Below are 26724 nucleotides of genomic sequence, written 5' to 3'. Positions count from 1 at the left end.
AGTTGGCCTCAGCCCATCGATCCAGCCTGTCCAGATCCCTCTGTAGAGCCTCCCTACCCTCGAGCAGATCGACCCTCCCTCCCAACTGGGGGTCATCTGTGAACTTACTGAGGGTGCACTCGATCCCCTCTTTCAGATCATTGATAAAGATATAAAAGAGAACTGGCCCCAGTGCTGAGCCCTGGGGAACACCACTTGTGACCAGCCGCCAACTGGATTTAACTCCGTTCACCACAACCCTCTGGGCTCGTCCATCCAGCCAGTTTTTCACCCAGCGAAGCGTACACTTGTCTAAGCCATGAGCCACCAGCTTCTCAGGGAGTATGCCATGAGAGACAGTGTCAGTTACAATAAACTGATCAATTAGACCTTTGCTAAAAAGGATTTTTCTTTAGATCTTGTAGGTTGAACTTCATGGGAGGATTTTCTGGACTTCACCACTGGGGAAGTGAGATGCTCTTTGGAGTGGAGGTGTTGAAAGTTCCCACTCCATGAGGTACAGAGCACTGACCCAAGCAGATACAGCATCGTGGCAGCTTTAGTGCTTTGCCTGGGAGAAGCACAAATGACAGAGATGTTTGTAAGATATATGTTCAAAACATTCTCTTTGTGGGGCAATTTGGAGGTTTTGCTCTTTTTTTTGAGGCAAAGTTATGCTGAGGTGGGGAACTTAACAAATAAGAGCACATGAATTTGAACAGCGCTGACAAGTGATGGGATTAGCTCCTTACAGGTGGAAACACTACACAACTTTTGCATGGCCAGTCTTGGCCTCCAGTGTTACTCCAGAACCCTAGAAGTTGGGAGTGTTTGCCTCTTTTCCTGATTTTTACTGTGAGGCAGGAAATAAACTTCAATCTTTGAAACTCTTGGTTAACACTGAGAAAATCTCCAGCATCACTCTTCTGTGTGTTTGGAAAAGAAGTAGCACTTTGTCCATAGACAGCTCTCTTTTAGGACACTGGGGAAATATTAATCAGCTCAGCCTCTGACTGTTCCTATGAAGTAGGTAAATGGCTTTTATTTTCCCTTTTTTTTTTTTCTTCTTCTGTACTTTATTATGGTTATACAGAGTAAATAGTTCTGCAAGCAGGCAGTAGTGGAACTGAAAACACTGTCCAGCTTCCTGACTTTCCTTCCTCAAGCAACAAAATCAAAGACTCTTCTTCTCATGGCAAGGAAAACAAGTTATTGAGAAAGATAATTCCAAAATAGAAATTAGTGTGTCTGTTGCTTGAAATATGAGAGAACTCTGCCTAATGTGGGAAGCATAGGGTAATAGTCACTTTATTATGTTTATAAAATAAATACATATTTGCATACTCAGTACCTTCGAAAATTAATTGGAAAACACTAATATTTTCTAAGAAATTATACATCCAAGGATGTTTCATTGTTTTCAGCATCCATTCTGTTAAATAATTTACGAACGTGGGTTTCTCTAGGTTTGCTTTATCCACAACTCAGAGTTGGGCCACCACCGCAGTGAATGGCGCACTTCCAAAAGTTTCCAAATCTTATCTACCCTTTTGCCACCCATTGTCCCAATCCAAAGTCTCTGTAATTTTCCAGCCGATTCTCTGTTCTCATATCATTATCATTCATCATCTTATCTCATCCATTCTCCATTCTCATGTCTCGGTTCTTCTGAGATTGGTGGTCATAGGCAGAAAGTCTCCGGTCACCATCATCACTTATCTTCTTACACTTCAAAGGTACCTATGAATTTCTAAAGAAACTACTCAGGTTATTTTATTAATTTATCTTGTTCTAAAGTTAATCACTTACTCCCATGTCTTAGGTCTAAGATGTATGATCCTTTCTCTGTTGATTCAGCTTGAGTGGATTTTAAGCCAGCCATGAAGAGGGAGCCTCATAGAACAATTAAGCAGCTCATAGATATTGTTTTATATGCACCTGCATTCTATTAATCATATCTAAACCAATATCTAATCATTAGTTATATGTCTAATATGAATAGTCTTAAAACAATAAGGCAAATAGTCTTAAAAAAATGAGGCTTAAGGCCTAATTCCTTTTACAGTTCATAAGATGAGCCTCTCTCCTTCCAGTTGTCAATTGGTATTTTAAGATGCAGAGAGAGTTAGAGATTATACCAATCTAGATATCTGCAATGAAATCACTATAAGTATGTCTGTGCTAGTGATAAATCTCGTTAATGCTGCATGGAGACAGATCTGCCTGAAGAGGATTAGTGGGATACATTTTCTGCTGGTTGTCATGACAACCATAAATCCATGCAGCTGCACAGCAGTGTGTTAATCTGTGCAGTTTAATCCAGTTTCCAAATTAGATCATCAATACTGAGCTGCTAGATAACAGCTGGTTTAAATGCTCTCCATTCCCTTCTCTTAAAGTAGCACCCAGAGTCAAACTGATGCATCTCCAATCTTCTAGGAAAGACACAGTGTTAAATCATGTCTCAATTTGTTGCTGTGACAGCAGTGTATGACTTGGCTCCGTGTCCCAAGCCCAATATTTTTCAGGTGTTTGTAATAAGTCATTGTTCTCAGTCTTAATTACTATGTCATTTATGTTTTAGAGATTGTATCAAAAGTTTAAGGACTCTTTAGTCCCTCATTGAGATAATCTGGTTATTACACTGTGCAACAGTAAGTGCTGATACTATCATGACTTTCAAAGATTTTGTTGCAAAATGAGAAAGTATTTAATCTGGAAGGAGGTTAGAAAACATGAGTATTCCCTGCAAGGCGATTGGAGCATGCTTGAAAACTTGTCTGGCACTGAACAATTCAGGAGAACTACTCCTGGCTTAAATTGATCTTCAGTTATAGATCTCTCTTCTATTAGTTTGCAGTTACTATGTTATTACTTGCATAGTTTTTCCAGTAGTTCGCTGAGATGTACTTGTGAACTTAAGTGTTTGTGAAAGCTTTCTTGAAGTCAAGGTAACCAGGCCCAGTTCATGTGTGCAAGACGCTGCATTTGTGTAAAATGACAGCCCTCTCCTCCACAATAGGCCCATATATAATGCTGTTTTCTGTACAGTACAGTTGAAAGAATCAGCAGGAAGTGATTGTGCTGGCAGTTGTCTTCTCTGCCCTGCTAGGCCACCGTGACTTGAGTTAGTTCTGGGCTGAGAGGGACAGCATGGAACCGGAGACTCCACCAGTGCTTCTTATTTTCAGTTTTGCTTTTATACACAACAAAGTGGTGTAAGTTGTTTTTTCTTATTGGTTACAAGTCCCACAGAATCCTTATTTAGAAACATGGTTTTGCAGAAGTCAAGTTGAAGAGTCTCTGTCCTGCTCATGCCCAAGTCTGGTCCTGTATTCAGAAGGTACAAAAATTACCCTGTAGAATTGAGCCCGGGGCTCTGCGCTTAATTAAAGTTCCGCTTCTCTGGCCAAGCATGGCATAACTGCACCGAAGGAGAGCTAATCGCCTACAAGCATCAATAAATGTAACATTTAAAATGAGTAGTCCATGTTTAAATCCCAGGGGCTCACTTTCATTAGCATTTAATAGGGAAGTCTTGCTTCTCCAAATGCAGTGAAACAAATAAGAGGAGCAGGAATGAACATTAGGAGACTGCTAATGCTTGCTGCCCCAGCCTGGTGATAAACCCTAAAAGTCCTCTCTCTTCCCCATGACCCTGGGGTGTCATGCTGCAGTGTCTGCTGGTGACCTTGGGTTGCTCTCCCCAAGGCTGCCTCTGTAAGCAGTTCTTTCCACTGTGTTTGCCCATGCTGTGTTTGCTTCACCCACAAAGCATATCGATGTCACTGATCTCATACCCATGTTAATTTTATTAATTCATTAACAATTAATTCATTATTAAATACAAATTATTTTTATTAATTTTTATTTTGTTGACCTGTCGAGGTTTAACTCCAGCCAGCAGCTAAGCACCACAGAGCTGCTCGCTCACTCCCCTCACCCCAGTGGGATGGGGGAGAAAGGTCACCAAAAAAAAGTGAAACTCATGGGTTCAGATAAAGACAGTGTAATAAATAAAGCAAAAGCCGTGCATACAAGTAGAGCAAAACAAGGAATTCATTCACCACTTCCCATGGGCAGGCAGGTGTTCAGCCGTCTCCAGGACAGCAGGGCTCCATCACGCATAACCATTACTTGGGAAGACAAACACCATCACTCCAAACGTCCCCCCTTCCTTCTTCTCCCCCAGCTGTATATGCTGAGCATGATGTCCTGTGGTCTGGAATACCCCTCTGGTCAGCTGGGGTCAGCTGTCCTGGCTGTGTCCCCTCCCAACTCCTTGTGCACCCCCAGCCTGCTCGCTGGTGGGGTGAGGAGCAGAAAAGGCCTTGACTCTGTGCAAGCACTGCTCAGCCGTAAAGAAAACATCCCTGAGTTATCAACTCTGTTTCAGCACAAATCCAGAACACAGCCCCATACTAGCTACTATGAAGAAAACTAAGTCTACCCCAGCCAAACCCAGCACATGACCTTAAGCATAAGAAAACATTCCTGATGAAGTACTTGATTTAGATCTCTAGGGTGCAAAAAACCTTCTGCTATTAGCCTTTAGCGTCAGGTTTTCATCTGTAACTTGCTCTTGCTGCTGATTTTTTGTCCTTATAGTTTATACCTTCATCATGCCAAAACTGTACTTTTTTTTTTTTACAGATTGTCCGTCATTTTGCTCCCACCGCTCCTGCACCGCACGGTGGAATCACCTCTCAGTTCGACAGCTGTGGCCGCGGGCCGGGAGCGGTGCCGGGGATGAGCTCGGGTGAGGGTCTCTCTCTGGGTGCCCCCTCAGACCCGTCACCCCGGCGGCTGCCTGCCTCCATGAGGCTGCCCGCAGCAGCCAGGCCTGCGTTTGCTCTCCCAGCACCAGTACTGAAGCCCAGGATAGGATTTAGCTCTATAGTTTCACCAGTTTACTCTTTTATAAGTCAAAAAAATTGCAAGGTTATTGCTTCTGGGTCAGCGTTGTTTCCTTTTGGATGCTGATCAGCTGTGAAATGTCACAGGCCGGAGGCCTGAATTTATAATTACAGGTTTGCTTCATTGGAACATATTTGGAAATAGCTGTTCTTTAGGCACTATCTATCACCCACTTAAAGTGGTGCTTCTTTTGGAGCGCAGTACTTATTGATGGTTTAGTTCCTTCTTGTATTGTGTTGGTATTCTTTACACACTTCTGTTTGCACACCTGTTTTTCTTCTATGTAACTGGTGTTTGACATTTGGCAATATCCTGAGATGTGTGCTACTGTAAGTGATTGCTCCTACCCAGCTTAAGTTGCAGAGGGAAGTGGAGAGTGGGAAGCAGTAAGATTGTGCAATGTTTTTTAAGAAAAATTCTGGTTTCTAGAATTACCATATCTTAGTTTTTTCTTTCTAAGAATGGGGTGGAAGGAGAAAACACTTCTCCAACAGTTGTTTTAATCTCTGCCTGTAGCTCTGACGTGAATTTATAATGTGTCTTGCTAGAGAGTAGTTTTGGGAGCAAAAGTGAAAATAGTATTTAAAAGGTTCTAATGGTCTGGAAGGTGTAAATGTTGATTTGTGAACACAATGTCAGCTGCTGTTTCATATTTTCCATTTTAGTAGCTTCTCATTGGTGTTACCTTCATAAAGACCGTCATTATCAAGACAATAAAGTGCAAGATTGTAGGTGCTAGTAATGTGTGGAGGTTGTCTGGATGAAGAGCTAAAGCTTCAGATCGAATGGTATCTGCCGTGCTTGCTTCTTGTTTAGGCCTCTACTGTACAACTCTATCCCCTCTTGAAAAGCACAGCCTTAAGATGAGCCAGGCAGCAAATCTCTTGAGCACTACTACTTACTCTTAGCAGTGCAGAAGGCTGTTTGAGCTACCAAAGACCATGCCACAGGGGCACGGGGATTTGAGTTTGCCAGGAATGGTCAGCCACTCGGAGTGTCATGCTTTCCACTCTCGTAAAGAGCTGCCTGGAAAAGCTGTAAGGCATTTACTGACAACTTGCCCCTTGTCTCATAGTTTATAGTTTGTTTACGTGTGGGTACGTTGCCCAGCTACACCACCACACTGAACACAAACATTGCAGACCTTTGTGGCTCTAGGTATTGTATGCTTCTGCTTGGAAGGAATCAAATTCAGTGTAGGCTTCCTTCATCTGTGCTGCTGCAGCGAGGGGAGAGGGCAGCTGCACTCTCGTCCTTCAGAACGTGTAATTGTATTTATCACTGGTACTGCATTTCTGCAGGTGTCACCTAGGGGCTGGGGGTGCATGTGGAGGGCTCCCCTGAGGCATTCATGACATCTTGAAAAACGCTCAGATTCTAGCAGGATCAGATTTTAAAAAAACATCAAAGGAAAGCACTTCAGAAGTAGTGCTAATGCAAAGTGTCAGCTCTTCTGCAGCATATCAATGACTGATTTTTATCTTAATTTGAAGTGTAATCAGCTCCATTTGTTGAAGGAGATTTCTCTTGACGGCAGTTCAGTTGTCATTAACACTGACAACTTCTTGCATCAGTAATGAACATTTTTTAAAAGTATTTTATTTCAAAGCCTTCTTGCCTATTCCTCCTTAGTTTTGTTGTTTGGTTTTTTTAGTCCCTCATGCTTTCTTCTGTCCCAGACCCTCTTGGCTGCTTGATGCCACTTGAAACAGCTGCTGTCTTGCTATGTATTAAAAAAAGATGCAGGTTTCCCTTCAGAATCAAAGTGCTGGAGCATCAGTAAGAGCTGGGTTTGGTCTTTTTCCCAGATGCGGATTATATCATCCTCTTTGCTGCTCTTGGTCTCTGGTGACTCAGGATTTGATGACCTCCTGAGGATGTGTTTGGCGGAAAAATGAAAGCTTGAGGTTAAGAGATACCTAGAAACTAGTGGCAGGTGCTTTGGTGGTGGTCAGAGCCAACGTGGGAAGAGGAATTCCTGCAACCACCAGTTCTCTGGCAATCAGTGGTTTTTCTTGGATATTGCACGTGTGAGTCTCTGGTGGCTATCTGCCTACATATGTGTCTGTGTGACAGGTATATTGTAAGATTTAATTTAATTCGGGATCAGGAGGACATGAGATGGAAATGTTGAATTCAGGGCTGTAGGACAGGGTAAAAAAGTTGAGAAGAACCCTTGAAGTCACACACTTGCATCTGACCCTGCTTTTGTTTCACTGCTTCAGTCAAAGGCACATGCATTTCTGTGACGTGTGTCCACACAATGAGAAAGTCTTTCTTCTGATTTGATGTTACCATTCAGGTCACCTTAGAGACAAGTGTTATTATCTGCAAATGTGAGGAGAAATGCTGAGAAAAGTTTAAAGTCAGAGCTAGTTTTGGAGAATGCATTCTGTAAATGTGTCTGGGCTTTGAAGTCTTGCAGACTAGCAATGATCTTGATGTTGTGACTAGTAGTCTACACAAAACGGTGCAACAGAGGAGCCTGGTTTCTGACTGCTACAGCACGAAAATGAGAATCAATTCCTTGCTCATATCGGAGTATTTTTCCACCACCAGGGACCTTAGCTTCAGCTGCTAGATACTGAGATGACAATTAGTTGCAATACAGTTCCACAGAAATTTTATCTTTCAGAAGTGCTTTGTGAAGAGTCCCTAAATTTGGCAGCTTTAGCACTGGGAGTTTGGTCACTTTTGGTTTTGGCCTCCACTAGTCCTCCCAACAGTAAATGCAACATGGTGTATGTAAGAAATTTCAATGCTGTGTACAGGCGCTGCCTGCCAAGGCCTCTTGAATTTTAAGCTGATTTAGACTCTGATTCTGCTTGTATTTGTAGTCAAGTTTTACATCTGCTACCATAATTTTCATATGTGTAAGACATTCTGCTAATAGAGGGATTGACAAATGTGTTTCAGTGCAAGAAGGGATATGGAGATGCTCAAAAGATGTGTTGTGTGTGTTTTACCTGAATCTTGCAGTGCAAACACTAGGCCATCTGGTGAAACGATTTGAGGAAGGATGAAAAAAATGCCTCTATTTATTTTTTTCTGTCTTCTTTGAATTAGTATGTCAGAAATTAGAATAAAAAAATCTAAGTTACTCTGAAATAGTAATTGAAAAAACTTTGAAAAACTTTGTTAGAACTGGAATTCTCATAAGGGCTGAAGGAAGAGAACTCACCTTCATCAGATCATTTTAGAAGTCCCAGTATAAATGTCTTTAATCTGCTTCAATGGTATTATAGAACTTTTCAAAGAAAGCTCAGAATTCTGTCTTAAATTTAGTGTTGTAAAACAAGAAGTTCAGAATTAGCAAATGTATTGCCAAGACTCCTTCACATGATGAGAAATTCCATGTTGAAAATAAAATAGAAAAGGTGAACAGATTCCATATTCATCAGAAATTAGACTCCATCATTTGCATCTCAGCCATCAGACTAGCAGCCTAGTTCCTCCAGCAATCTTTCAAGTTCAATTCCCACAGCTTATGAAACGTTGTAGTCATCTGTGTGTGTGTCTTAGGCATACACTAACAACTCACTAAGGCTGTTGACTTAACCTGTTTACATCTTCAAAGTGAACTGTACATACAAGCAGTAATTTTGTGCATTGTTTGTTATAATGGAAAAATATGAAAAATACCTTAAAGGAATATCAGGAGTATCATCACCAGGGGTAGTAAGCAGGAACTGTGGCATTGGCTAGAGTGAACAAAAAGTTAGTCTATGTGCACATCTAATTTTATTTTCATGAAGAAGAATACAGCACAGCATTGAAGGAGAGGTTGTCTTTTTGCTTTGGATTTGATTTAACAATGCCCACAAATGGTGTATATGCTCAATTCTGTATCATGTCTATGAAAAATTCTGGAGTTCTATAAGGAGAGTGCAGGGTGTGCAGGATATAGGCCTTGAGATGGGAGCAGGCTTTCAGAATAACATTCTCTGTTTTTTATGTCGAGTACTACCATGATCACTGTGGTAAATGACTGTATCTTTGCCTTTTGAGTGGTAAGTGGTACTCCCAGCTTTAAAAATGAGACACAAAAATGGATGAAGTTCTTTCTTCCAGTAAACAGTGATGAGAAACTGTTCATTCATGCCAGCCCTATGATTTAGAGGTTATGAGAATAATCTCTTTCCAGTCCTGTTGAGCTCTGCATGTTGTCACCAGATTAAGTGGTGTGATTAGCTGGGTTTAAGTGCTAATTTTATGGAGAGGATGCAGAAGACATGAATTTTCTTTCTTTTTCTCTCTCACCTAGTGCTGTGGCACTGAGCAATGCTGCTGCTGTGGAGAGACAGCAGAGTAAATATTGTTGATGAAGGTTCAGTCAGAGACCAAGCTTTGGAGAAGCCAGAAGAATCTGTTAATCTTTACGTTAGAGGCTGAAAAGCTTAGTGCCAGCAAAGCAGGCAGTTCTAGCTCAAGGCAGCATTGACTCTGTTCACATGTGGTACATCATCAGGCAAAATTAAAGACAGTGTCATGCCTGCTCTGAGCTGCTTGCTGGAGAATTGCTTCCAATACACCTCTTTAGGAGCAGGTCGTGAGTCTGCTTCCTGAGAGGTTTCAGACTCTTAATGGGACATGGTTTCTAGATTGAGGGTATAAGAGATCAAACAAGTCAGAGTCCCTTCTTAGCTATAAATATAGGTGTTACTCCAAATACTGCAACACTTTGCGTGTCTTCATTTCCAGACCTGTTTTCTGCTATTGATCTGTAGTCCTAAAACGACGTAATGTCATTTGTAAACTGCTGTGAAGAATAACAGGTTTTGGTCTTGAGTTTACACTTCGTCACCATGCATGTTTTAATAATCAAGATGGTGGGAGGGTGCCCTTCTCAGGAAAAGAGTTGCCGTCATGCCTTTGAGCTCAGGGGTGATGTATCCATCAGGTGGGAGCTTGGCCTTTTACTGCCAGAGGCTCTGGCCATGCACAGGCTGCCATCCTGTCCAGCACCTGACGAAGTCACGGAGTTTGTCCTAAGAGAATGTGACCTTCTGGATTGCCAGCTGCACTTTGTTCAGATTTCAGGGCAACATTAAGCATTTCTCGTCTCATTTTGTCTTGCCGGCCTCGTGGAGTTAGCCTGCTCGGTTTGGAAAATCTGAACAGGCTGTTCTTCTGTATCTGTTGTTCCCATTTTCCTCTATTCGCAAAAACTATACTAGAAACCTTAGCAGGTCTTATAACTTTATATTTTTAAACATGCAGTCATTTGAACTGCAACTGACACTGTGATGCGTGTTGCTTTTAGTATTACACAAAAGTATCATTATGGTTTTAAAGGCAGCTTTTTTTTTCTCAGTATGTTTTCCTGCAAGTATATAATTTTATGTGCATACCACTCAAACAGCAGTTTCATTCTTAAGTGTCTGACAAAAACCCCACCCATTAGATTTTCTAGTTTAGTTGTAGTGATAAATGGAAAAAAATCTGTTGTGCTCAAGCAATTATCACCATTAAAGTAGTACAAACTTTCATATTTTGACTCTCTACATTTTCTTTCTCTTTTCTTTCTTTTTTTTTAAACACTAATTATGAGCTACTTCCACTGATTGTTTTCCTGTTGTTTTTTTCCCGCTTTACAGAGTAAAATGAAACCACAGAGTTTTTCTCCTTTCATTGAGTTTTGCTGCACTAAGCCTTTTCTTGTGTTGATAGAAGGCTGCTAGAAAGGGATGGAGTGTTAAACAAATCCAGGATAGAATAGTCAGTGAGTGAAATTCTAGAAGCATTTTATTGTCATCTATTTAAAAATAGTTTGCTATTTCAGAACTTTAGTCTAATAGGAATAGCTTATAAACTCTTCTGCATGTCTCTGTTCTCAGATGCACTTCTGGATTCTAATCTGAAATTCTCTGGAAGATTTCTTCAAGGAGGAAATTGAGGAAAGGTGAGGAACTGGAATATCTTACCTATAGACTTTTGCATAAACTTGAGATTTTGGATCGTGTGATGTGAATGGTGGTTCTGAAAGTATAGATGCCACATAACTGTCTGCATCAGGGGGAGTGGGTGTTTGCAGGGAGGATTATGGTTTAAAGATGTTCTGAAATTGGTTTATGCCCTACTTTTGTGTACCTTGGCTTTTTGCTTCATTAGTGAACCTACGCTTCCTGAAACCATGGAATGTAATTCGTATCTGTGTAGTAACATAGAGTTGGACTTAATTTCCATTTTTGCAAGTTTGTCAAAATCTGGTCCCCAAACTTGAGCATTGAATGTATTATTTTGTTAAAATGTTAACAAGTATCATCTGTCTTAGCTTTTGAGATGTTTTGTGGTCTTCTGTGTGGTGAATTTTATGATCTTTTGTATGGTGGTTCAAATGCTGCCACATGATATATAGTTAGCAGCTCCAAAAATCTTTGGAACAACAGTTCCTTTTCCAGCGGATTTAATTAGAAAAATTAAATGGAAAGAACACTGACTGGTTTCCTAATGCTGCTGGATACTCAGGTTTGCGCTGTTCTTTCTAATGGAATGTAGTTTATGCAAGTCTTCAGTTTGACAAAAGTAATCATAGTCTCTGTTCCAGGACAGATACTCAACAAATCTCAATAAGATTAACTAATGAAATTAAATACTAGCCAAATTTATTAGCATTAATATTCATTGAAGTCAGGAAAGCTTTTGCTGTCCAAATGTGATATGATATGAAAAGCAGGATGGTTTTAGGGATTTGGGATGTAGCAACTTCTTAGCATGACCCTGACTTCCAGTGAGTCAGTAGCGAGCTCTGTATTGCTCGGACCTCCGAGGTGTTCCTCTTCCGCACTTTCCTGGCCAGAGGAGTACTGGTCTGTGCCTGCCCTCAAACCCTGGCTTCCCTGCTGATCCTTGCAGCAGGACAAGGCAGTTGCCTAAATGTGTTGGGGTACAGGTTCCTCAGCAAACACTACTGTATTTGGATATTTGGTTTGAGAGACAATATTATGAACTTTTTGGGACTCCAAAATCAGGCAAGTTTAAGAGAAAAAAAGAGGCTCATTTTACTAGGATGCATGTCAAAGCATTTAGCTGCAATACTGAGGCCAAGGTTGCAAAAGAAGAGTAAAATCTAGAGTTGTGCTCCATCTTGTTTGGGTTAATATCCCTCACTTAGGATCCTTAATGTGTGCCACAGCAGCTGAATCTGAGAGAACAGTTCCATTTGCAGTAGGCTGTCTTGAATGTTGCTTGCTGCAATTGTACTGTTTCTTTAGATCTCAGTTTCAAAAATACCCATCCTAATTTCACATCTGCTCTTACTCCAGTGGAAGGGGAGTTTTTAATGGGCAACATTTCTTTGATATGCAGAGATTAGTACCTGTCGTGGTTTAACCCCAGCCGGCAGCGAAGCACCAGACAGCTGCTTGGTCGCTCCTGCCCCTGCAATGGGATGGGGAAGAGAATCGTAAAAAAAAAAGTAAAACTCGTGGGTTGAGATAAAGACAATTTAATAGGACAGAAAAGGAAGGGGAAATAATAATAATAGTAATAGTAACAGTAATAGTAATATACAAAGCAAGTGGTGCGCAATACAATTGCTCACCACCCACTGAATAAAGACCAGCCAATCCCTGAGCCATGGTGCCCCCCAGCTATCATATGGCATGGAATACCCCTTTGCATCATTTGGGTCAGCTGTCCCAGCTGTGTCCCCTCCCAGTTTCTTGTGCACCCCCAGCCTCCACTGGCAGGGCAGTATGAAAAGCTGAAAAGTCCTTGACTTAGTATAAGCACTGCTTAGCAACAACTGAAACATCAGTGTGTTATCAACATTATTCTCATACTAAATCCAAAACACAGCAGTATACCAGCTACTAAGATGAAAATTTACTTTATTCCAGCCGAAACCAGGACAGTAACTTATGACCTGTAGGATGTCAAATAAGATCAGATTGCTTCCTCCTAAGCTTCTTGCCAAGCCTTGAAGACTTACTATGCATTAAGCAGTTTCCAGAGGTTAGCTGAAGCTTGAGCGATTCTGGCGAGCTTGTGCTTATTCCCTTGCATGGCTCTCTGCCTGCAAAGGTCGGGCAGGACGTACAGATGGCAGACCTGGCAGCAGGGCACTGCCTGGTGCAGGGGTTTCTCAGTATGTGGTATCCAAATACAGGTTCAGAGGCAGGAGCCGGTTTGAGGAGCGGGTGGTCTGCATGGTGAGAGGACCACGTTGGTCTAAGAAGGTGGCATGCTCATATATCGCTAGAGAAATATGGCTGGGACCATTTTGCATTTCAGTGTTATTTTCTGATGGGTTCTAGAGACCTCCAATCTAATTGTCAATTAGATAAAAAGTACAAATATGTGTCTTTCTCTCTAGATTTTTTTCTCTAAATGTTCTGAAAGTTCTCATTACTGCAGTCACTTTGGGACATTTAAAATTGGCAAGGACAGAGCAGTTGCAATGACACTTTCGGAGGATAGTTCCTCAGCATTCGTAAAACCAAGCAGACAGTCTTTATGGCATTGCTCCGCTTCTCCATGGCTCCTGCCGCTTTTACATGGGTATTGTATGTCTACATCTACGCCCTCTTTCAGTCAGGCTCAGTAATATAATTACTGTAATGCAGTAGCTTGTTAATGCTGATTCGGGATAAACCTTGAGTGTCTCAGACATTACCCTGAAAAACTGGAAATGTCAGGCAATATAAAGTACATTTCAAAGTGCAGTGCAGGATTTGTATCTTTCCAGATACCTCCCTGGAAAATAATAGCAACTACTTATCTTCTGCCCAGATCCATTTAAAATTTACCTTATGAATACTTAACTTTTTACTACTCAGTACTTTTGAGCAGTGCATATATATTGATGCAGCTAAACTTGATTACCTTGTAAGAGGTAACCAGTTATTTGTATTTGCTAGGGCCCATGTGATAGACAATATAAGCCAGACCATTTTCTGTTGTCCTTTGTATGGAAACACTTTTTAGGTTTCTCTTTCCTGCAAGTAACGGCAAGGTGATTTTTATTGCAGGCCATCTGCTTAGCAATGCATATCTGCCTAAATATACAGTCATTGTCTTGAAATAAGTAAAGACTGATATGCTCCGTGATTTCAGTGGGAATCAAAGTATTGCCTACTTCTTACTTCTTGTACTATAGCTTGCTTTTTACAGATATTTTATTTTCACTGAAAGCCTATGAGTCAAATTAATTTTTAGTGAAGTAATTGAATTAGATGTAAATTTTGTCCTGTTATTTAAAAGGCTAATAAAGACTTTGTTGCATCTCTGTTGCTTCAGAATACATGTTTAATGGAAGCTGGTTTTACCTTGGAAGAACAATTCCATGGCAAATTGACCAATTTGCATTATACCTCAGGAAAGGAAATAAAAGGGACTGGCCAGGTTAAAGCTTTGAGAGGGTAAATTTTATTTCAAAATACAGTCAGACTTCAAATTAACCCCTCCCATGTATTTCAAAGACCTGGGAAATCAATGGGTTATACTAATAAATTCTTTTTTTTGCCTTTGCTTTTAATGCAAGTTTCTGTGCAATTCAAAGACTAATTAATTCTTTCTCTAGGTGTTTTGATCATGCAATGCTGCAAAAGGATGAAAGGGATTTTTTCCCCCATGTTTTAGTTTCTACTTCACAGGTCTTGATCTATTAGCTTAATATAGTTCATATTATGTTGATTGTTGTGCGTTTATTTTCTTTTCAATATAGCCCGTACACTCTGCAGACTGTGGATTTGATGTTAGACTCCACCAGTGGGGCTGTACTCAACCTGTGTTGGCGTCAGCTCAGCTGGGACTGGGGGGTTACATCTCAACACTGAGGGCTCTGCGCAGCCTGTCTTCCTTGATGCTCTTGTCCAAGAGCTTATTCGAGCCTGTCAGCAGATAACACTTGGAGAGGTGGAAAGGTGAGTCTGTGCTGCACCCCGATACCAGTATCGCATGAACTGCCTGTCAGTAGCCCTGCAGGACTCCTCTGAGCTGCTGCTCTCATGCAGGTGCTGGTACAGGTGTTGCCTGGCAGATGCGTGTACTTGTGCAGGCCCAGCCTGATGGTCCACCTGCTCGGTGGCCCTGTCTGGGTCAGGTTGTAATGCTCCTTGGACACAGCCAGTGACTGCCTATTAGAGATCATGGTGAGATCTTTTAGGGGTGGATCACGGATTAGGGCACACCTGTGGGTTTTTCCTCTATTTCTTCTCTCTGCTCTTGGCAAGAAGGAAGTTGGACTAAATGACTGTGGAGCTTGCTTGGAGCTATAATCTTCTGCCACGGTGACCTGTGCTGAGTGGTGCTCTCCATGCTTCTGCCTGTCTCCGGTCAGCAGCTCTGGGAGAGGGTGGGTCAGGTAAAATCCTTGAGTGTGAGCTCAGGTTACAACAGGAAAAAATGTGTGTTTGTCTTTAGGGGTCCGTACCAGAATGGATGTGTGATCAACCCAAAAGATGAGGATTTCAGTCTTTCTGATGAGGTTGGGGGGCACACTTGATCAAGCATCCACCTGTATTCTGCTTCACTATGCAGGGCTCAGGCTTATTAAACGTCTAAATAGGTTGCAAAGTCCATTGTCTTCTCCTGTTAGTTACACTTGTAGACTAATTTGTGGGCTAGAGTTAGTGTGTTCCAGGGTGGGGTTTTTTTGGTTGGCTTTTTTTTCCTTTTTATGCCAGGATTTCTTATTTTCTTGGTTTGGCATCAGCATGTAGAATAGGCCTTTTGTTGTGATGAAGAAGTCAGTACAATACCACCATTTGTTACCTCCTCCTGCTTCCACTCTTGGTGCTGTGGCCATCAAGTGAGGTTTTTGCACAGAAGCCGTTGAAGGTGTTTGTGTTCTGTTTCACCAAGTAATGTGCAGCAGGAAAAATAATAAGAGTCCACGATCTTTAATATTATATTTTTGTTAGCCTCCTGTTTCACTTTGTCATCTTGTATGCAGTCTTGCATTTGTGGTCTGTCTCAGATGTGCATAGAGGACAGCAGATTGCTTTGACTTGGCTCTAGTTGATGTGTTGGCACAGCTTGCCACAAGTGACTGGGGTTACCCTGTGTCTGCACGTTGTTGCGTGGCAGCACTGGGAGGTCCATGGAAGAGGTGAAGGTGACTGCTCTCTAGGTGATGTGTCAGACCACCAGAAGATCTGCTCTTACAGTGTGACCCATAGGTAGTCACTTACTTACATGCTGGCACCATTGTGCCTTGTCACAACCTAAAATGTGCTAAATGAGGTGATGGAAGGAGTGAGTGCTGTAACTCACTACAATGCATATTACAGTCATTCTCTTACAATATTGTGGTATATATCTTGTATTAAACAGATAAGCTTTCCTTTAACTGAAAAATCAAATAGAGCTTATGTATAGTCTGTTGTACAGGGCCTGGCCCCCTTTTCACTGTCCTAAGCAACTCTTATTTCCATCTGGTACAACACTCGTGTGGTTGTAGTTGCATGGTTACAGAAGCGTGTACAGTGTTGTTTTACACTGCCTTAGCCAGGCCTGCTGCATATGTTGATATTCCATGTGTGGAAAAACAATGTGTTTTAGGCAAGGATATCTATAAGGTTAAGAATGATGTTGATCGTGTCTGTTTTTCATCAAACAATAACTGCCAAACTGAATGCTATGCTAACTAACAGTAATTCAGGGATGTACTGAAATGGGTGGCATGTGGGCCTGGGCAGACAGCACAAGTAGTTGTTTCTGGAGGCTCTCCACAGTCAGTGCACTGTTCATATTTCCTCCTACCTGAGTTGGGAACATACAGGTCTGCATTCAGCCTGTAATTGTGCTATATTGTGTGTTTGGAATCTTTTTTTTTAACAACTCATACGAATCTCTGGGCTGTGTATTTTATATAGTCACTCTGTTTTCTGGCATTCACAGAAATAAAACTGAGAGTGCTTCTTACTCAAATCAAAAAAATGTTCTCAGGGCAAACCTTGAACAAACATTGATTTCCTTTGGCCACAACAGCCATGCACTAAACCCGTATTACTTGAGCAAAAGTACAAAAGTGAAGCTATTACTTTCCTTGTGTCTGTGAATGTTGCATGTGGCTGCACAGAAGAACTTTTGTGTCATGTTTGATCTGTGGTACAGGTCTTGTGGAGTCTTCTGCTGGGCTCTCATCTTTTATAAAAGATAGGTCTTCTAAACATAGGAATATACTAGGTTGTTGGTATTTTCTTGCCATAACTTAACTTTCAAAGCTATGATTAAAAAAAGGGGTCAATATTGTTCTTACAGATGACAGGTTAAAACAGAAAACAACTATGGGCTAGAATTCAGGCAATCCTGAATTTCCTGCAAGAAATCGTCCTTTCCCCAAATGGAGAAGGAGAACAAACAGAGAATGTAAGGTTTGGGTTTAGCTGGGGTTTTGGTTTGCTTAGGGAGGGGTTGTCCTTCCACATAGATTTTTCTTCCTTGGTATCAAATAATAAAGTTAGAGGGAACATTTGGTGCTGGGTGAGGCTGGTTTGATGGGACAATACTGAAGACTTTGTTCAGATGCCACTCAGTCTCTCCCCTACTACCAATTTCAGGATTTGGCCAATAGTTGTTGCACACATACAGTATTTGTCAGGGGTTTGACTCTATATAGATCCAGAGAATAACATAGGATTATTTATTATTATTTTACACTTCTTCTGTCAACCATGAAAACAGCCCTTGTCTTCAAACAGGAGTAAAACAAAAAGAGTAACAAGAGTTCAAAGGCATCATGGAATGAATACATTCTCCCTCCATTCCAGTTATAAACTGTGTCAGCTGTAAGTTTGCAGCATGCACAGTAAGAAGCATTCCTGGCTCAGAGAAGTGACAGGGAGAAGTGACAGGCCCTCCTGTACCCTTGGGGCGAGAAGCCAGGCTCTCTGCCTCTCCCCGGGCAGAGCTGTCAGTGAAGCAACTTGCAAGATCACTCATACATGTCTCAGGGCAAGGAGCAGCTTCCCAGAGGCTGGGTCTGTCGCCTTGGCCTCTCTAGAAGCAGCCGAGTGCTTCTGTGCCACTCCAGTTCCCATTTAATGAAACCGTCACCAGCTGCCTTTTCTTTGCCCTTATGTGGTGCCTTTGGCCTCTCCTCCTCTTGCTCACGCAGGAGATTGGGGTTTAGAGGGCAGCTCCACCTGGCAGCGTCACATGCTCTCTTCCAGTGCGGCACCTTAGGTGACTGTCTACCTTCCCTAAGCTCCAGGCATTGAGTTACTGGTCTAATTCTCTCCCCCTCAGTCTGGTGAATCCATACACGACGGCAGTGAGGTGTCTCCCATGTTCGTCAGTCGGGTGTTGCTGCAGGCTGAGAGCAGGGGAGGTGAGCATTGCCACCGCCTGCGCTATCTCCGAGCTTTCATGCCCAGCTCACCCACCCTCAGGCATGTGTCTGCATGATTAGCAGTTACTGATCAACTCCTCTGTTTTTCAAGGTTAAACAAGACAAGTAAAGAAGAAAAAAATGGTGTACTGCTTTAAAGGTAAGTGATTGCCTGCGTATTTAGAATAAGGACTTCGTCTGTGCTGCCAAACAAATAAGAGTTAAATTGGTGAAATGGTATGTGGTGTGCTGTCATTTAGTGAAGCGTATAGCTGTTACGTAAAGGTTTTAATGACTTTCTTCATCTGTCTGCTTAGGAACACCATGCGTCTGGCAAAATTTTGAGAAGGCTCAAGGCGTTAAAGAAAGCTCATCTAAATAAAGGAGGGTTAACGTGACATTGCAGTTACTTAATCCTGTATTGTCCTGCCATGTGACTGCAGAGATACTGAGGCGCAGTGTTTCTTTTGCCTGGTGCACAGATTATGCTTTTCCTGTCATCTTCCAGGATCAGTTGCTTTGTTAAAGCTGCCATGAGGAGGAAACAGAGGAGCAACAAACTTTTTACAGCAAGGCTTCAAGGCACAATGACATTTCCAAGGCAGAGTGACAAGCGTACAGGCTGAAAAATGAATCAAAAGCAAACCCTACGTTCAGCTCTTGGACTGGTACCAGAATGAAGGAGAACTACGCTCTTAAAGTCAGCTATTCAGAATGAACTGGAAGCATCCGGATTTATTCAGAGTAGTTAATCAGCTATTTGTTTGACCTTTATCTATCAAGTTAGCTTTCAAAGCAGCAAGCTAAAGCCTGAAAATTCGTGTCAAATGTTTTGCATGTGTCAAATGTACTGTATAGACAGTGAGCAACTCAGCGCTTTCTTGCACAAAGTTCACAGTTTTAATTGCAAAGCCTCTTTTACCTTGTAGATGAAGATTGTGACATACTAAATCTGTTAGCGAGAGATGGATGTAAACAGCTTCTAGTTTTATCTCTGATTTTTGAACAGAACTGCAATATGTAGATTTGCTTTTGAGGTAATTTCCAAACTAATCCTTGGACTTTCAGTAAGCTGCTTTTTTTGCTAAGTTTGTCACTGTGTCCATTATGTGCAGGATTGCGTATCCATACAGAACTATTTCATTTAAACTCCTTATCGGGACATCTTGTTAAATGGGGAAGTAATTACCCTATAAACTATGACAACAGGATATGTGAATGGAGGAAGTCTTGGAAAACACCGCTATTCCAGGTGGCATCGTGAGGACAGCGGAGAAGATGATGGGCACCCAGAGTGCTGTGGAGGAGATGAAGAGGGCAGGCAGCACAGGCTGACCCCATTTGAGAAACTAATGCAGGATATGTCCCAGAATGAAAAAGTGGTGAAAGAATTAACCCTGGGAAAGAGAATTGGATTCTATCGAGTCAGAGGAGAAATAGGAAGTGGGAATTTCTCGCAAGTGAAGCTTGGAATTCATTCCCTAACCAAAGGTAGGCAATGCTGTGTGGGTCACCTGTGTGCTGAGCGCCCTGGTTCTGTATGTATACCAATGGCCCTATTTGGGAAGAAAGATGCTGTGTGACTCTTAAATATACATATAGTTTGTATGTGTCTTTTTTGTTGTTGTTGAGTGAATCTACAGGCAGGGCCACAGATAAATGCTCAAGTTTGGATTAGGCTTGAAAGAAACCAGAAACATTTTCTCTAGATGGCAGCTATTACAAGGAAAGTTCACCTCTGCACTTCATGGAATTAACACATCTCATCCTATGGCTCAAACACTCCACACTTTGAAGCATGGTGTTGTGCCTCCCCTCCTACAAATCATCCTGTCTGTCTGCCCTCTTGCCTGCCCCAGCTCATGGACTGCAGGGCTAAAGGTGGTGAACCCCCAGGGCAGCCTGGCTAGGCATGCTCCTGCCCACAGACAGTTAGCAAGGCTTCCTTTGTTTCATCACAAATTTTACTAGTATGGACAAAGCGTTTATTTGGTCACAGTAATTTTGGTGAGAAATTTTATGCCTGCTTTACTGACTCATTTGCAGGTAGTTCATTACTGTAAAAAGCTGGGACAGGGCTAGAGGTTTGGGCTGAGCAGGTGCAGGCAAATGAGCTCTGGTACAGCCAAACCAGGGTTTGTGTTGAACTGTCAATTATTTTTCTTTTTTTAAGTACAGAAAAGCACCCTATATGGTGCTTCTAGGAAGAACTAGAAAGGCTAGGAAGCTGCAGCAAACACTTCAGTTGTAGGTATAACTAAGAACTTGTGTTCATCTGTCCTGTTTCTTCTTCTGTCTCTGACTGACAATAATAGAAACTGTGCTTGTTTTCCCTCAGGGATGACTAGTTTTCCACACATCTTTGTACACTGCTGTCTTGTTTTTTTCTCATAGTCTTTGCTTTCCAATTTCATTGACTCTCCTTCCCTCCATCATCTTATAGGTGAGAGAATGAGATACACCCCAAAGCCTTCATGCCATGTTATCTGTTGTTATTTTCTCCAACCACCTCTTTCAGCCCAGACTGCAGAGGTGTGAAAGCTCACATTTATATGTGCAGCAGTTGTTGCACTGGGAATCAAAGTGGGGAACTGATGGTATTTATTTTTTCCAAATTTAAGCCTGCCTATGCCTAAGGGCTGCTTTAACTGGGTGTGGATTTTTTGGTTTTGCTTGTTTCAGAAAAGCATCTCTGTTCTACTTGGCCCACAGCAAGTTATTGCTTCTTTTCTGTGATTTTTTTTTTCTTCCAGAAAAAGCAGTCTTGTGCTTACTGTTGGAGGAAATGCTGCTCCTGTACTGGGAACAGGAGGAATGCTAATGAAAGGAAGTTATAAATTTGATGTGAATGAACCTTTTACCTGTTGAACATACTTAGGAGACGAGTTGCTTTAGCATTTGAATAGAGCTGACTGAAAAATTATTCACTGAAGTACAAAGAGTAAGCTTGGACAAACTAAATACCAAAACCATAGTTCTTTTTCTTGAAAATGTTCTTTTTCACCAGAAGTTTCTCAAATTTTCTTTTGCTTTTTAGTAGCAGCTTTTTTGGTTAAAAACTTCACAGGGCAAGGAGTTCATTTCTTGATACTAAGTTTGCAACTATCACGAGGAAGGGAGGATGAAGGATAAACATCTTTTGACTCATCTCTGCCTCTTTACCTGTCCTCATAAAATACAGTATGTGGATAGGAGGATAGGAACACGCAAACATGTGCACACGCATGCGCTCATGCAAACACACACACCACCACCTATAAAGAAGATTCTGTTTTTTTCCAGTAGATGCACATCGTTGTGTTGGTAATGAAGTGATGTTCCTGCACAGTACTACTGAGTACAAGTCTTTTTTTGCTGATTATGTAAATACAAAGGCTTCATTATTAATGCTGTTTGGGTCCCTGTGGTAGGGGGAGGTATATGTGGTAGGGGGCTGTTCAGCTCTCCACTTGTTGTCATAGTGTTAAAGTCTTAAGTATTTCCTTTCTCCTTACATGTCCCTCTATATTAAAAAAGGAGACAATTTCATTCTTTACTAAGATGAGCTTTTGTAACAATTACATGTGAGTGCTGTTCTGTAGCCCTTGTGATCTGTTGCAGCAGGATACATGAAAAAAGTTTTCTAGAGGGAGAGAGGGAAAAACTGCAGGATGATACTGCATGAAGAACCTTGTTTCTCTCACAACAGCTGCCTTGGTTGCTTAGAGGATGCAGGAAAATCTTTCATGCTATGATGTGTACTAGGTTATTCAGGAGCATTGCCCACTTCATTAACCTGAATTTTGGCAGAGATTTTCTCCAGAGGCCTGTGGAATTGCTTTCTAATGACTGTTAGGTTCCTACGCTCTGTGTAACCTTTATTTTATATACCTTCCAGCTGACAAGTGTAGTGTGAAAAGTACAGCTGAATAGATGCAATTAAAAGCATCCAAAATAGACTGGCTTTTTACCAGCTATAAAACATCAATTGCAAAGGCAGGAACGTCCCAGCACCTAGTTTGCTTTTTTAAAAGCGATTTTAACTTGGTTCTGTTTGTATTTTGTTTCCTTTTGCCCTCATAGCATAGACCGCTTCTTCCTGAAATTATTTCTCAACCTTTTCCTAACTTCTTTTATTAAGATTTCAGCTAGCTCTTTTCAAACCTCAGCATACACTGCATATAGTCATCATAATCTCTTGCTACTCAGTATTTTGGTAAATAAGCTGCCTGCTAAACATGCCCTTCTGTTCAGCACTGCTGCCATGCAAGGGTAATACAGGATTTGTAAACCAAGCTTTTTTTGGAAGCAGAAGGAACGAATTTAAAAAAGAAAGGGAGGGTGTCAGTTTTTTTACACTTTAGGGGGGCTGGTTTTCTTTGTATATCATGCATATGCAACTGCAATGATACAGATTTAAAGGAGCTCAGTTCTGATTCATGGTGGTGTGGAAACAGGATCAGGCCCTTCAGCTCTAAACCTTTTTTTTTAAAAAAAAAAAAAACTGCAGGAAAACTGACCAGGAGGAATAGTAAATTCCAGCAAAAGGGAAGGGAAGGAATTTAACCTACAGTATTATTTTTTTTTAAAGCCCAAATGCCCCCAGCTTTTCTAAATCAAGATGTAACAATGCAATTACACAGTCAAGATTGTAAGAATTGTTATCCCTGTAGTATCTAACCATTTAGATCTGCAAATGTTACCTCCTGTGAGCTGATGCTCTTTCCTCTTGGTTTAGGTGATCAATATCCTGCCAACGTGACAAGTGTTTTAGTCTTCCACCCCTAGGTCAGCAGTCAGAGCTCTGCCAGGATCAGTGTGCTGTTACCGTTCAATAGCTGCATTTCCTCCTCATTCACCAGACCACCATGAGCGCCACACAGGACTAGGTACCCGCTTTCCTACAGGCCTCACTAGAAAGCACGGAACAGGTCAGAGAGAAGCAGTGTGGGGAAGACTGCCCTATACTCAGCACGGGCTCCTGACGACAGGCACATCAAGGGATAATTCAGCACCTTTCACAAGAATCACATTTGCTTGGAGTATCTGCTGCCCTTCAGTAGGGAGATCAATTTATGCATGTATGTTACCAAGAAAGGTAAATATACCAAACATGGAGTCTCTTGATCTGTACAGATGTATGCATATGTATCCTTAACACTTCCTTTAGGTATGTTGGAATACTGAACTTGAGTTAAATAACTTTATAATATTAAGTAAAAACATTTTGAATGCTTTTATACCAGAACACATGTACAAATGTAATAGCCTTCTTACTCTTCTCTTAAAGCAACAAGTAAACAATACTTTTTTTTTTATTTACTCCCATGTACTAGAAACCAAGGTGAAGCTTTTTTTCTGAAAGATTTGATAAAAGCAATTAATTGTTAAGAAATCTGTGAATGCTTGACTAAGATATTCTTGGGGAGAAAAACCTTCTTCCCAGGAATAAACAGTTGTTTTTATTGCCATGGTCCAGTTTGATTTCACTGTTCTGACAAGTTATACAAAGCCACTGTAAACCTATTTTAACCAGACTAATCCCTCAAATACCAGCTGTATTCAACAGAGTGAAGACAAAAGCCATAACCTACCAATTAATACAGGAACATAAGGGCAATTGTGATTGACCTATTCATACTGCTCCAAGCTATCCTGGTGATGTGGTGCAGCTGCAGCTGTGTATCTGTGTTTTGTGGCCCTTGGCTTCACTGTAGATACGCTACAAAAACATGCAGAACTAGGACAGTGTAAGACAGCTAGATTTGCTGTCTTACAGGATCCCTGCAACTTACTCCACTGGTTTTTTCCCTTCCTCCGAATAAAATCTGTGTCATGTGGATTCATGGCCCACTGTGGCATACAGACATAAAAATGTACCTTCCCTGTGTTCTGTACAGTACCAAGAACTACTCATACATGAACATGTTGAAAAAACTGGCACAGCTATCCTGAGAAAGACAAACCTCTACAACACTTGATTTTGTTAACAGAGCATTTGTGGGGGTATGGGATAAGAAGTTGGGGAAGAGTTCTGTAAGTCGCACCAACTAAAAAACACCTCTTCATTATAAACTTGCAGGGTTATAGCCAGAGCCCCTAAACTACCCCCAAGTTTGTCTGTCTGCTATGAAACAAAGCACCTAAGTTTGACACCTCCATCAGTTTGCAAGTACCAGGCTCAGGCCTAGCTCATCGGAAGAGCGCTGAGCTAACAACAGAAGAGAAAGCACAGACTTTCCTCACCAGCATAAGACACCGAACAGCAGATGATGTAACTGTGGCCATCAGACACCTATTAGCCTGACAGCAGTGGAGCACACTAAGACAGCAGATGATTTGATTAGCCCTTGCTATACTCTACCAGCCTTCAGCCATGTCAGCAGTGAGCAGGATGCCGTAAACGGAAAGTGGCATGGGTGTGCATGAAAGATTGCAAGGTTTAGTAGGCCTCTGCGGCTTAGCTTACACTGATCAGAGGTGAAATTTTATTGCACTTCTGTAACCAAGGACTGTTGTAAGTGAATAGTATTACCATTTGTGCCTACTGCATTAACAACATGGAAAAGCATTTTTCTTTTCAGAGAAAGTTGCTATTAAGATTTTGGACAAGACAAAGCTAGACCGGAAGACTCAACGTTTGCTATCTCGTGAGATATCCAGCATGGAAAAACTGCACCACCCAAATATCATCAGACTCTATGAAGTGGTGGAGACACTCTCAAAACTACACCTGGTGATGGAGTATGCAGGAGGTGGGGAGCTCTTCACTAAAATCAGTACAGAAGGGAAGTTGCTAGAAACAGAGTGTAAAATAATCTTCTCCCAGATTGTGTCTGCTGTGAAGCACATGGTAAGTTGCTCTTCTTCCACAGGCATGTTGCCCCACACTACTCTAGCAGATTTTGTGGATGTATCTTTTGGTGGTTTTCAACTAGTAGGTTTACTGTTACCAAGATTTCAGGCCCACATTTCTGAGGAGCAAAACAGCTAGAGAAGTGCTGTCTTAAAGGTATCTGAGAGAGCTTTCACATCCACCTCAAGTTAGTGCCTCTCTGTTGACAGCTTTTGGGAGGGGACTGAACACTGGGTTCACCTGTGGTGAACACCAACAGTGTTCTCCTGTCTGCTTTAAGTTGCTGTAGGCACCAGCTAACAAAGCTTCATTTCTTCCCTTCAGCTATTTCAAAACATAGGATCAGTCACTCTTCTCTAGAACACTTTCTTCTAGCGGAAGAGGCTTATTAGGTGTTGCAAACATCCAGCTTGCTTATTAATGAATGTGGGAGACTGGTACTTAAGACAGTTAATTCCTGGTTCTTGCTTTGGCACAAATCTGTGAAGTTAACAGCCAGCAATTCACTTCCCCTTGCCTAGTCTTCAGTATTGCAACTGGGTTTAGGATGATGCTATTTATGCAGACCCCAAAGCATCTTATAAAGGCAGAAAAGGAGCAATTAACTACTTCAGTACCATCTCCTCTGAACCTTGCATAGTAACTACAGGTACTTCAAACAACAGCATAAGAACACGGAAAGACCATTCTGCAAGTTTGAGAAGTAAAAGTAGTATTTGTTAAAGCTGGCTCAGGGTGCCCTCCAGTGGCTCATATTCTCCTGCCACGTAACGGCCTTGGGCAAAGCCAAAGCAAGAATGTTCCCGGGTCAGACATCTACAAACTGCATTGCAATCTGCTCATGACATATATAAACAGTATGCATTTTTTATATATTTTGACACAATGATCATATGTTCTGTAAGCGATGGATTAGCTTTAACACCTTTTCCACAGGACAGGTACTCTGCAGCTACTGGAACTTACTTTACATTTCAAGATAGCATCTATTTCTCACCATTAAACCCAGACTACCAAGCTGGCCAGCCTCTTTGGTTGTACACACACAGTTCTGCAAAACATTTTACTTTTGCTAAGCCGTCAAATCCAGGCTACTTAAATCCCATCTCACTGCTACCAGTCCACAACGAGGACTGAAGATCTCTGCCTGTTACTGATGACAGTTTAAAAATCTTAGGATGCCAAAGGGCTTCCTTATTGCCTCCAGATACACGTACACCTTGTTACTTCAAAGGATAGGGCAGAGAGTGCTCAAACACATCCATTCCTCCCAGTTATTTAAAAGATGAAGCTAAACCCTTACCTAATCAGGACAGGTGCATCGCCACTAAGCAGGGCAAATTCTGGTTGAGTCCTTGGCTACTACTGCCATTTCCAAGGGAAAAAAATGACAAGTTACAGCATATGTATTTATTTTAGATTTCTAAAACTAGAAGACACCACTGAACTTGGTGTCCTGCAACAACATGAAATACCACAAGGCACAAGTCTGTGGTCCTTTTCTCCTGCCACCACCAGTTCCTCCTAGGACATCACATCACACAACAGAATTTTAGCAACTTTCTTACTTTATCTGTGATTATGTTTACTTGGTGAACTAAGCGCTTTCGCTTCTTAAGTCCACAAGCTTACAATATATACAAAAATGGAATTCATTAAAAAGAAGTTATTTATGTTACTTACATCATTGCAGAAATGTAGTAACTGCAAAAGCAAG

The 26724-nt window shown here is 41.5% G+C and overlaps 1 protein-coding gene across 3 annotated transcripts in view; it reads left to right on the top strand.

Moving 5' to 3' along the window:
• The window catches only part of NIM1K (NIM1 serine/threonine protein kinase), a 30289-nt gene that overhangs the window by 2337 nt on the left and 1228 nt on the right, over nucleotides 1-26724 (top strand). The window contains exons 1-6 of one of the 3 annotated variants that reach the window (XM_041121111.1): nucleotides 10508-10618; nucleotides 10734-10798; nucleotides 14564-14762; nucleotides 18285-18332; nucleotides 18490-19663; nucleotides 24721-25004. In XM_041121111.1, coding sequence (XP_040977045.1) covers nucleotides 19372-19663; nucleotides 24721-25004 — 576 coding nt within the window. In that variant the 5' untranslated portion in view covers nucleotides 10508-10618; nucleotides 10734-10798; nucleotides 14564-14762; nucleotides 18285-18332; nucleotides 18490-19371. Of the gene's footprint in view, nucleotides 1-10507; nucleotides 10619-10733; nucleotides 10799-14563; nucleotides 14763-18284; nucleotides 18333-18489; nucleotides 19664-24720; nucleotides 25005-26724 lie in introns of those variants that run through there. The other 2 variants (XM_041121110.1, XM_041121112.1) reach the window with 2 other exon arrangements.

This window comes from Aquila chrysaetos, chromosome Z, assembly GCF_900496995.4.
Source record: "Aquila chrysaetos chrysaetos chromosome Z, bAquChr1.4, whole genome shotgun sequence".
Taxonomy (NCBI): domain Eukaryota; kingdom Metazoa; phylum Chordata; class Aves; order Accipitriformes; family Accipitridae; genus Aquila; species Aquila chrysaetos.
The sequence above is the reverse complement of the archived record's forward strand: the minus strand, read 5'-3'. Positions and strand labels throughout refer to the sequence as shown.